Here is a 12947-nt window from a genome sequence, read left to right as displayed (position 1 = left end):
AGGAAAATGATTTTTGTCTTATTTGAGTAAGTTACTACTGAACAGGTGATAACTTATTTACACACTTAAAGGAGATAAACATGTCAAACTTGTCAAGAATGAGGGAAGGCAAATTAGAAAGTCCTATGTCCCAGTTTCCTTTAAAAAAAGATGATGAAAACGTGTCACTAATAGGCTTATACATTGATATTATTGACCACTGGTTTAAACATCACGGCCTAGGATAGTGAACACTGCCTAAATATGTAAGAAACTTCTCGGCTGTTCTTAAGGTTCATAACCTGGGCTTCAGAGAACATATGAAACTGACATTATACATAATATCTTTCTATGTGAATGTGTACAGGCATTTTTCTAGGGGGAGAGTCTAGAGTTTTCATAAGAATACCAAAGGGATCTGTGACTCAAAAAAGTTTAAGAACCACATATACTACTACTTCTGGCTTTTTGTTCTCAGCAAGTGAGAAATAAAAGGAATCAAGAATTAAGCCTTAATTTCTGATACATTTTAAATTCCTTTTCCTCTTCCTTTTGATTGACGATTAAAGGAGAAAGGGATTAAGGTATTTAATTTATACTGCTAATTTATTTTGGGGAGAAGGGGCATGAAGGTAGGTGAACAGGATCTCAGTGAACTATGTACATATATATAAAATGAACTTGTGTTAGATATTCTGAGGATTTTGAGGGTAAGTCAAATGCCATTAGTGAATTTCAATAGATTGTTAATTCCTCAGTTACACTGGATTTTATAAAATATTTGAAAGAGATGGCTGACTAGAGTTAAGAAATACTTTTTCTTCGTTTTAATCCATATTACATGCATTCTATCATTATGTTTTGGTGCTGAGGTGTCAATTTTCCACCAAATAGAAAAACGCGTGCCATTTTCTAGAGGTGATTCTTGTAATTCAGGGAAGATGTAGGCACATTTCTAATGAAATAATATCAAATTGGTGGAGGAGAGGGTGCTGGGGAAGAAATCCCCTTCAAGAGCTGACTACAAAGAGTAAAGAGTTTGTGTGACGATCTTCACATGTGTCTAAAGCAAGATCTTAACAGTGCCTGGCATATTTGAGGGTGCTCAATGATAGCTCTTATTACAGATTTGACAGTGGTAAGAGAGTATTCTGTATAATAGAAGGAGTTCCATCAATTCCCATTGACTTTAATACAAAAAGACATTTGCAATACTGTACACCAAAACTGTTTTTCACATGTGAGTGAAATTGAAATCACTATATCTCAACTATATTTTTTTACTGTAGCTTGTTTTTAAAACTTAAGAACTGTTTCTTTGTCTACTGTACTTTTCCTTCCCCAGTAAAACATATATATATAAACTTGTCAAACTTGTATATATAAAATATATAAATGTATAAATATATAAAACATGTAATCAATTCTTTAAATGTCAGTAAAAGCAAATTGATAAATGTCTGGATTTTGTACCTGACTTGGCATCCCCTCCCCTTTTAAACAACAATTCATTTGGTATAAACACATATAATCAAATGAATTCACTCAAAGTGCCTTTAATGATTGCCTCCACTGTCATTACATTCTCTAAGCCTGTCAGATTTCCAGTTAACTAATGCACCATTTAAACCCTTGATAACTAGGAAATGTTCCAATTCAGCCAGCTTGTATTCCACGATCCTGAGGTTTACCAACATTCGCTTCTGCATGGTTATCGTGTGTGGGGAATTAATTAAGATATCCCGAGAGAGGCTGATGACTGAAAGACTCTTATCAGTATTGCTCTTAGTTGACCCAGTAGAAGAGGTTGGTCTTACTAGTGCAAGAGAAGTCGAATTTGATGACATTTCAGCAACGCTGCTCTGTAAGGGAAGGAAATTATACATATGTAGTTTATTCAGTTTAGCAATTTCCAAATACAGTTGACCTTTGAACAAGGTGTGTGTGTGGGGGAGGGGGTTAAAGGAATTGATTCTCTGTGCAGTCAAAAACCCATGTATGACTTTCAACTCTCCCAAAACTTAACTACTAATAGCCTACTGTTGACCAGAAGCCTTACCGGTAAGTCGATTAACACATATCTTGTATATGTATTATATACTGCCTTTTTACAATAAAGTAAGCTAGAGAAAGAAAATGTTATTAAGAAAATCATAAGGAAGAGAAAATACATTTGCAGTACTGTATCAAAAAAAAGAGAGAGAGAAAGTAAAGATCCACAGAGTTCAAACCTCTGTTGTTCAAGGGTCGACTGCACTACCAAATAACATGTTTAGTCTTGGTTACCAAAATAAACTGACTGTCCTCCCCTAAGAATTAGAGATTGAAAATCTGTTAAACAACAACGTTGATTTTGGAAATATGTTCTTCCCAAACACTGAAAAAAATATATACATGAAAGTAGTCTTTAAATATCAAAATGTCATATCTTTGGCTTTCATTTCTTAGAAAAGTCGGTCTATACTTGGACCCTGATCCTTATCTAAAAGGATCGCTAAAGATCTAAAGTCACTTGCAGCTTTCAATATCACCAGGAAACCCACATTTCGACCTGAATTATTTGTGAAAGCCCAAATACCTGTCATAAAGACGGTTGAAACCAGGGGAGAAAGAGGCCAACAAACATAAGGGGTAGTAGAAGCTAGAGAAGAGAGAGAAGATATAGATTCTTAAAATAGGAGGTGGTGGTGGAATGGGCACTTTCAGCTCTACTTTTCAAGTGGGTGAAAAGCTGACCACATTACTCAGTGACTTGGGGCTTTTGACAGCAAATCACAGCTGCCCAGTCATCGGTCAATAAGAAGGAAGCGTGGGGGTAAACATCTGGGGCTCTTGCAAAAGAGGAATGAAATGACCGTCCCTTACTCTTATTTTACTATTTTAGTATCTTTCTACTCTCTCGGTCACACACCTCCCATCCATGAACCATCTAACTTCGTCTAATTCCGATTTCTCTTACACACTTTACCTGAAAGCGGCTTTTCCAGAAGACAAACAGAAAAGCAAACAGAATGCCTCCCAGTAGAACCAACAGCATGCTCATGTTTCCTCTTCCGCCTCTTTCTCTTCTCGGGCACGGAGGCTGGCAGTTGGGAAGCAGGGGGACACTAGTCGCCCGGACTAGGGAAGCCGCGGGCCACGATGCCAAGCGTCCCACACTGCCTGGTGCAGCTGGAAGACGCGTCCGCTTTCGGCTTTATATACTGCAAAGGGCGTGTGACGTCACAATCGAGCACCTACGTGAGGGTGCGCCGTCACAATCTGATGACGTAAAACCCAGCGGCGGGCACTGTCACACGGGCCTACTTGGTTGCGGTGTCAGGTCGTTAGAGAGCGCGGTGAGAGACACCCGGGGCAGTCAGGATGTCCAGGAAGCTGATACACGATAGAAATACAGACTCCAAATCCATTGGTTAAATATAAGATTTTAAAAGCGCTCGTCCCTCCTTTTTTTCTCTTTTAAGTTATCTTTGTCTTTGCTGCAACCACTCCATTACTCATTTCAAAAACAAGTTCAGAAACAAGATGGAAATGTACTGTGAAAAGTAGTTACCCACAAACTGTGTAAGTCTTTGCCAGAAACCTCCTCCACAGCCCCATTGCTATTTTAACCCTGCTCACATTGGGCCAATTATGTACATTTGTGTCACTGTACAGTTTAAAAAGTAATTCCAGAGGCATTCTCCCATATAATTCTCACAATAATTTTGGGCTATAGGTATTTTTAATTCTGTGTCTACTTTCAGAAATGCAGAAACAGAGTCAGGTATTAAGCAAACTCATTTGAAACTGGTAGCAAAAGCAGGACTCGAATCCACAGTCTAGTCCTGAGATAAACTCCCTCGTTCCCTTGCCCTTATCCCCATCCTCAGGACCTCTGCCTGTAAGGACTTGTGAGCATCGAGTATTTAATATTTTCCATTCAAGGAATTGAACAATATATTTGGATTAATGTTAATGAGAGGTAACATACAGGAATCATTGTACTCAACAGGAAATGTTCAAGAAATTTGGATAGATGTCGAAGATGACGCTGAACTAAAAACTCAGAACTAAAAGCAATAGCCAGGGTAATCTCAAGATGAGTGTCAAACTACAACCCCTAACTGCTTGGCGTAACGACTCACATCTTCATGTAGATAGGAAAGAAAGGAATTATTTATAAATTTTTCACAATAAACTCATTTCCCAATTATGAGTTCAAAGCTTCAAGATTTACTTATTCAACAAGTATTTCTTAAACACTCATGTAAAGGGTGGGCACTGTGATATATTCTGGGGATATGATTATGAGCAAAAATAAGGTCTCTGTTCACCTGGAATGTGCACTGTAGTGTGGGAGATGGACATTAATCAAACACCCACGGAAATGAATGCAAAAGTGCTACTGAGATAAGTGGTAGCAAGAAGTACATGGTGACGCAGGAGCTTCTAGTAGGATATGGGATGTGAAGGAGAATGACGCTCCTGGCTTTATGGCTTATTCAAGTAGATGGACGGGGAATAACCGCACATGGGATTACTAATCATGAATTTGGTGTTGGACATGTTGAGTTTGAGGTGACATTGAGACATGAAATAGTTGAGCTCGAGGAGATAACTGGAGACATAAATTTGTGAGGCATCTGCATATAAATGGTCATCGAGGCTCTAGACATGGAAGAAATTCCCTCATGTCAGTTTAAGACAGACAAACAGGAAGAATAGAGCATGGAAGGATTTCAGTATTTAATGGCTGGGTAACACTTCCTTTGGTATGTTATGGTGGTCATGTTGACATCTAACTTTCTTGTTTCATCAAATAAAATTGAGTGCAGCCCAGTAACACTGTCTCTAACAAAAACATTTTGGATTTTGATCTTACTGGTATCCAAGGGAACACTTCAAAGACCTTTGAAAATATTCTCATCAAGCACATTAGAGTACTCTTGCTAACCATTGATTTTTCATTTATTTTTTTATTGCAGTATAATATACAAAGCATAGAATTTAACATTTTAAACAATTTTCGGGGCACATGTCTGTGGCCGTAACTACACTCACATGCTTGCGCAACACATCGCCACCATCCACGTCCAAAACTTTCTCATCTTCCTCAACTGAAAATCTATACTCATTAAACACTGAATTCCTTTTCTCTCCTCCATTCAGCCCCTAGAAACTACCATTTACTTTCTGTTTCTATAGATTTCGGTAGAATAGTTACCTCATAGGAGTGGAATGACACAATATTTGTCAGGTTGTGATTAACTTGTTTCACTTAACATAATGTCTTCAAGTTTCATTCATATTGTAGCATGTGTCAGAATTTCATTCCTTTTAAAGGCTGGATAATATTATCACAGGATAATATATACACTACATTTTGCTTACCCATTTATCCATTTTTCTACCTTTTGGTTATTGTAAATAGTGCTGCTATGAACATGGGTTATTTGTGTATTTTAGATAACAGTCCTTTATATGTCTTTCGCAAATGCTTGCCCCCAGCCTGTGGCTTGTGTTTTTACTTTCTTGACAAGGTCTTTCACAGAGCAGAAATGTTTAATTTTAAGGAAATCCAACTTATCAATCCTTTCTTTCATGAATAGGTCCTTTGGTGTTATGTCTAAAAAGTTATCACCAAACCCAGGTCATCTAGATCTCTTCAAATTAACAACTCTTGGTTTGGGTCCCCCCCTCTATTGTTTTGATATTCTCTATTTCCTTTATTTCTGCTCTAATATCTATTATTTTCATCTTTCTGCTAACATTGAATTTAGTTTGTTCTTTTTCTAGTTGTTATTTTTCCTAAAAATAGATGAGTGCATGTTTCCCTCAAGTTCACGTGAAAACATTCTTCAGGATAGACCATATGTTAGGCCACAAAACAAGTCTTTTTTTAAAAAGATTTTATTTATTTATTCATGAGAGACAGACAGGCAGAGGGAGAGGGAGAAGAAGGCTCCCCGCAGAGTAGGGAGCCTAATGTGGGGCTCGACCTGAGCCGAAGGCAGATGTTTAACTGACTGAACCACCCAGACGCTCAAAACAAGTCTTAATAAATGTAAAAATATTGAATCATACAAAGTGTCCTTTCCAATCACAATGGATGAAACAGGAAATCAACAGAAGGAAAACTGGTGAATTCACAAATATGCGGCAATTAAACAACGCACTATTAAACAACCAATGGGTCAAAGAAGAAATTAGAAAATATCTTGATGCAAATGCAAATGCAAATACAGTATAAAAACTTATGGGATGCAGCAAAATCAGTGCTGAGCAGGAAATTGATAGGTTTAAATGCTTTCTTTAAAAAAAAGGAACTTAAATCAAGAACTTAACTTTTGATTACTATGTGCATGAAATATCTTTTTCCATCTCTTTACTGTCAATCTCTGTATGTTATACCTAAAATTACTCTCTTTTAGACAACATACACTTTGATTCTGCTTTTAACCCATTCCACCAATATATGTCTTTTGATTGGGGTGTTTAATCTGTTTGCATGTGAAGTAATTACTGGTGGGGCAGCATTTACTTTTACCACCTTATTTATTTATTTGTTTTCTGTACCTTTTTTAGCGTTTTGTTCCCCCATTTTCTCCATGACTGCTTGCCTCCTTTACCTTTAGTTCAGCGTTTTGTAGTGACACATTTGGATTGTTTTCTTATTTTCTTTTGTGTGTATTCAATAGATATTTTATTGTGGTTACCATGGGGGTTCCATATAACGTCCTAAAGTTATGATTATCTGTCATAAATTGATACCAAATGAACTTCAATTGCATACATAAACTTCACTCTTTAAACCTCTGCTTCCTACTTCCACTTTATGTTATTGATGTCGCAAATTACATCTTTTATATATTGAACACCCACTTATGTAAATTTGTAATTATTTTTTTATGGTTTTGTCTTTCTAAATCCTGTAGATAATAGCAAGCGGAGATGCAAACCCAAATCGCTAAAGTACTGTTGTGTTTTTTTTGCATTTGCCCATGCATTTGCTTTTACTAGAAGTCTTTATATTTTCATATGGCTTGGAGTTACTATCTAGCAGTGTCCTTTTTTTTAAAAAAAAGATTTTATTTATTTATTTGAAAGAGAGAATGTGAGCACAAGCAGGGGGAGAGACAGAGGGAGAGAGAAAGGGAGAAGCAGACTCTCCGCTGAGCAGGGAGCCCGATCCCTGGACTCCGGGATCGTGACCTGAGCTGAAGGCAGATGCTTAACCATCTGAGACACCCAGGCACCCCTATCTAGTGTCCTTTTATTTCCACTTTAAGGATTCCTTTTAGTATTTCTTTTATTACTTATTTATTATTTTTTAGAGCGGGGGGAAGGGCAGAGAGAGAGGGAAAGAGAGACTCTCAAGCACGCTCCACACCCAGTGCAGAGCCTGACACGGGGCTTGATCCCATGACCCTGAGAGCATGACCTGAGCGGAAATCAAGAGTCGAGAGTTGGACACTTAACCGACTGAGCCACTCAGATGCCCCTCTTTAGCATTTCTATTTGTAATGAACTCTTTCAGATTTTGTTTGTCTGGAAATGTTTTAATTTCTCCCTTATTATTGACAGATGTATTTGCTGAATGTAGAATTCTCGGTTGACTCTGGGAGCCTGGGTGGCTCAGATGGTTAAGAATTCTCGGTTGACAGTTTATTTCTTTCCGCACTTTAAATATATCATCTCACTGCCTTCTGGCCTGTAAGGTCTCTGCTGGGAAATCCACCCATAATCTTATTGGGGATTCCTTATACACGATGAGTCACTTTTCTCTTGCTATTTTCACTATTCCTTCTTTGGCTTTCAATAGTTTAATTATAATAGCGTCAGTGTAGGACTCTTTGGATTAATCTTAAGTGGAATTGTTAAGATTCTTGTGTTTGTATATTCACATATTACCTTAAACTTGAGAAATTATCTCATTATTTCTTCAAATAATGTGTCTTCACCTTTCTCTCTCTCTTCTGGGATTTCCTTAATGTGGGTATTGGTTCACTCCACTGTGTCTCAGGAGTCCTTTAGGCTCTGTTCACTTTTCATAAGTCTTTGTTTCTTTTTACTCCTCAGACTCAATAATTTCCAATGTCTTTAACTTTGATCCTTTTTTCTCCCTGTTTGAGTCTTCTTTTGAATCCCCCTCTAGTAAACTTTTCAATTCGGTTACTGTATTTTACAGCTCCAGAATCTGATACTTTATTATTTCTATCTTTGTTGATATTCTCATTTTGTTTGTATATCTTTTTCCTGAATTCCTGAAGGTTTTGTCCATGCTTCCCTTTAGCAATTTGAGCATATTTAAGATAGTTCTTTTAAAATGTTTGTGTAGTAAGTCTGATGCATATGTTCTTTAGGAATGATTACTGGAGATTTATTTTGTTCCTTTGAATGGGCCACGTTTTCTTGTTTCTTTGTATGCTTTTCGATATCTTGCTGAAAATTGGGCCTTTGGAAAAAATGCCCACCTCTTCTAGTCTTTAAAGACTGACACAGAAGACCTTCACTATTTAGAGGGACCCTGAACCTTGGGATCAGCCCAGGGTCTTCTCTGGGCACGTGTTTTTTGTGAGTCTGTGTGTGTGCTTTTTTAACTTTTTAATTTTTATTTCCCAGCTGCTTTTGAATGTCTCAATTTCCCCCAAAAGTCTCACTCGAGCTTCTTGGGGCCTTAGATGTTCTATTGTATTCCTCTACTTAGACTCTCTGGCTTGCAGGCATCCGCAGGTCTGCACACCCCTGTAGTGTTTGCATGCCAAGATACTCTCCGTTGTCTTGCATGACTTCCAGACCGAGATCCAAAAGTTTCTGCTGTTCCTCAACTGAGCTTCAAGTCAGGCAAGACATAAACCAGTCACTCCAATAGCCCAAGGACAGACCAAAGCCTTGTAAACAAGTTTCACTCTGCTTCTACCTGATGGATGGAACCAAGAATTGTGCTGCTATTTTTCAAGCATGCCCCCCATCAGGGAGAGAGGAGGCAAGAGTGAGCAAAAGGCTGCAAAATTTCCCACTAGTTTTCATGTGTTTTTTTTTCTTGATTGGGCAATCACTTGGTTGCTATAGATCTTTCATTGGTTTACAGATTTCCTATAAAGTTATTTTAGTCAATCTGTAGTTGTTTGATATCTCCAGGGGGAAAAGAGGGTCTGGGACCTGGGGTTTTCTTATTCCACCATCTTGTTGATATCGCCCACTAACAATTGATTTTTAAAATACTACAACTGGAAGGGCGCCTGGGTGGCCCAGTGGGTTAAGCATCTGCCTTTGGCTCAGGTTATGATCTCGGGGTCCTGGGATGGAGCCCCACGTTGGGCTCCCTGCTCGGCAGGAGGTCTCCTTCTCCCTCTCCCTCTGTGTTCCTTCCCTCTCTCACTTTCTCTCAAATAAGTAAATAAAACTAAAAAAAAATAATAATAAAATATGGGAACTGGAAAAATAAATAAATAAAATATGACAACTGGTAGAAATAATTGAAAGTACAGAGTCCTGGGACACCTGGGTGGCTCAGCTGGTTAGGTGTCCAACTCTTGGTTTTGGTTCAGATCATGATCTCATGGATCATGAGATTGAGCCCCACATGGGGCTCTGTGCTTAGCCAGGTGTCTGCTTGAAAGATTCTCTCCCTCTACCCCTTCCCACCCTCTCTCTCTCTCTCAATAAGTAAATAAATAAATAAGTCTTAAAAAAAGTATGGAGTCTCTCCGCCTGTGAGAAACTAAGAGAAAAACAAAAACAAATTATGGAATGAATGTCACACATATTATTAACTTTTAATTTTGTTACCTCCTGTTCATTAGATGCCAAATTGTCTATTGGCATAGGTTGCTAGGTAACAAAATAGACAGAAAAATGGGACATTCAGTTGTTTTGGGAATGATTTCAAGAGTAAAGAGTGTTATGAATTATATCGGGAAATAGTTCATGTAATATTCCAAATAAGAAGATGACACTTTGGACAAATCACAGTGACTTAATTTTAGTTTAATAGCAATTTTTTGTCTTCTCCCTGATTTCACCACTATGTAAAAATAATAAAGATATACTATTCTAGATAGTTTAAGACTTTAATTTATGAAGGTTTAGAATATTTAAATTTCCTCTTTTGTTTTATAGGTCAAATAAATTGTCAGCATTGTTTCCACAAGCAGTTTTAAATTACTAAAATGCAAAATTTTGTGAACTAAATGAATTTGCAATAATGGGTATATTAAAGAGCTTAGTCTTGTGAATTTTTATAATGCTAAAATCATAAAGTCTTAATGTGTTGGCTTAAATTCTAAGTTCCACGTCTTTAGTTAACTTTATGTCCTTAAATTCATATTGAATTGAGTTAATTAGTAAATATTCTGTGGCTATCTGGACAATTTCTAAGCAAGAAAAGTATATAATGCATTGGTCACTACACAGAATTTTTCATTTACTCTTGTCCCTTATTTCTGTAATAGCTCTAAGTTGATAGGATAAATAGTCTTTGGATAGTTTTAACATATATGCTTATTATAACTTGAAAATTTTCTAAGTAATATGAAATGTATGATGGTGAAAAAAAGGGCCAGGCAGTTCTTGACTTCCTGGCTTCTAATTTTCTCTGTAAGGAAAGAAATTTTAATGGTTGGTTCTGGTAGAGATAAATGGTTGAGTTTAGACTAGGTCCAATAGTCAGAAATGAATACATATGAGATAATGTATATAATTCATCAGAAAAATTATTACCGTTTTATTAAGATAATAAATTCAACATACCCTATACATTGTCTTATTTAATATACTTATAAAGTTAATTATATTTTAAAAATAAGATGGAAAGATTCACATTATCATATAACTATACATTTATATATGTATAAACACATTCATATAAAGTTGTGTTAGGATTAGAAATAAAGGTGGTTTATGACTCCTTTACTAGAAATTATTACATTAAAATATACAGAAAATAAAATCAAATTTTGAGTTTTTAATCTATTCAAAGACCATCTTACTGGGTACACAGAGAACAGGTTACTTTTTATTATTGAAATATTTTGTAAACTCCCTGTGTTTCTGGCCTAAAATTAAATCATCTTTTTAAAAAGTTAAGTTCCTAATAATTATTATTGCTTATTGCTATGCTTTCAAAATATTAGCTACAAATGTTTCAAAATTTGTACATCTTGGTCATTGGCAGGAATGCACTTTTTCAATTATAAAATGCTGTTTCAATGGTCTCTGCTGCAAATTAATTTAATTTAATCATCATATATCTGTATTTCTTTACTACTTCTCTCCCCTTGTGAGAATTTTACTTTTTACATTAGCACAAATAAAAATTCACTCTATTCCCCTCCCTCAAAAAATCTTGCTTTGTGCTATGAAACGTTTCTGACAAATCTGTTATTTTTGTGAACAATTGTGGATAAAAGGAAAAATTTGCATTTTCCTGTCAGTGCCTTTTCCTATTTATATATGCAGAAGAGAAAGGTGCCTTCCAGGTCTTTCTGCTAATGACTATTCCTTCTTTGGGCCCCTAACAACATGAGTTCAACGTGAAGACATTGTGTAGAACACATGTTTTCCCAAGTACCCATTCTTTTATAAATCAGTGTAGTCAATGAAGACCTCATCCTTTTGGTTATTGTTTAGGTACTGTGACTATCAGAAACTTTGCAAAACGTGAAATATTATTGATTTGCTGAATCTTATGAAATGTGAAAGATTATTCAGATTTTAGTAATACTATTAATTCTTAATTTTTTAAAAGATTTTATTTATTTATTTGAGAGAGAGAGTGAGAGAGAGCTAGAGCACAAGTGGCGGGCGGGGTGGAGGAGCCAACGGAGAAGCAGACTCTCTGCTGAGCCCGTGGCTCTCTATCTGGGACTCTGGGATCGTGACCTAAGCTGAAGGCAGACGCCCACCCAGGTGCCCCATAAGAGTATTAATTTTTCAGTATCTCAGAAAGGATGTGTTTGATATTATGAAGTGTGTTGGTGGGCATTAGACACAGGTAGGTCATTGGCATTGATGGAGATCCAGTACACAGATACAGTTTCAGGAATTGGATACCTGCCTCTTGGTGCAACAGGAAAAATTAAGCCCTTTAGGAGGGTACAAGTCAAGCAAGTGTGGTTTAGAAGGATGGTTGAGTGGTGAGAGGTTACAGGTGTGTGTGGGGGGGGTAGCTCAAATTATCGAGAATCAAGGAAAGGCAGTACTCTTCTTATTTAATTGCCATTAACAAACTAAACTTGTGCGGTCCTATAAGTGCTGTTTGGTAAAGCTACATGGGTCAGACAGGAGTTACAGAGGCCTGTCTTATTGCTGCAAAATGACGGAAAAATATGTTTTGCCCTTGATTTCCCATCAGAACTAGGCTTATCTTCTATGCTTACAGAATGTGGTTTTAAAGTCCGTGGGCTGGTCCTTTGTCACTCATTTTTTACACAGGACAAGATGAATCTCCCTACTAATGAGCTGAAATTCTTAGGGGCGGAACTTGTGAGAGCTTTTATTTACTCCACATTTTAAAGATAAAACTTAAAATACTTCTCCCTCCTGAGACTTTATTTTTTATTTTTTCAAAAAGATTTTTTTTTATTTATTTGAGAGAGAGACAGAGAGATGGCTAGAGAGAGTATGAGCAGGGGGAGAGGGAGAAGTAGGCTCCCTGCTGAGCAAGGAGCCGCATGACATGGGGCTCGATCCCAGGACCCTGAGATCATGACCTGAGCCGAAGGCAGAAGCTTAATTGACTGAGCCACCCAAATGCCCCGTGAGATTTTAATTTATGCCAAGATGTACATGACATCAATTTTTTAAATACCTGGATTACCTTAGTTATTTGATGGGGTTCTGCTGGTGGAACGGGGTAAAATGAGAAAATAGGTTTACTAGAGTTGTATGAGGGTAGGGAGTAGGATAGAATCAGGGAAAAAAAAGGATCATCATGCATAAATTTTACTACAATTTTCCTCAAGTCCTGACATATACATCATATA

The 12947-nt window shown here is 37.0% G+C and overlaps 1 protein-coding gene across 1 annotated transcript; it reads right to left on the bottom strand.

The window, feature by feature from the left end:
* Positions 1-1535: 1535 nt before the first annotated feature.
* CT83 (cancer/testis antigen 83) lies at positions 1536-3124 on the bottom strand. The gene is made up of 2 exons (XM_045779386.2): positions 2948-3124; positions 1536-1841 (listed from the first exon to the last, which is right to left on the bottom strand). The coding sequence occupies exons 1-2, from the start codon at positions 3020-3022 to the stop codon at positions 1536-1538; spliced, it is 381 nt and encodes a 126-aa protein (XP_045635342.1). The 5' UTR covers positions 3023-3124.
* Between the last annotated feature and the right edge of the window lie 9823 nt (positions 3125-12947).

Source organism: Ursus americanus, chromosome X (assembly GCF_024610735.1).
Source record: "Ursus americanus isolate L20-20 chromosome X, mUrsAme1.1.p, whole genome shotgun sequence".
Taxonomy (NCBI): domain Eukaryota; kingdom Metazoa; phylum Chordata; class Mammalia; order Carnivora; family Ursidae; genus Ursus; species Ursus americanus.
This window is presented reverse-complemented; position numbering and strand designations above follow the sequence as displayed.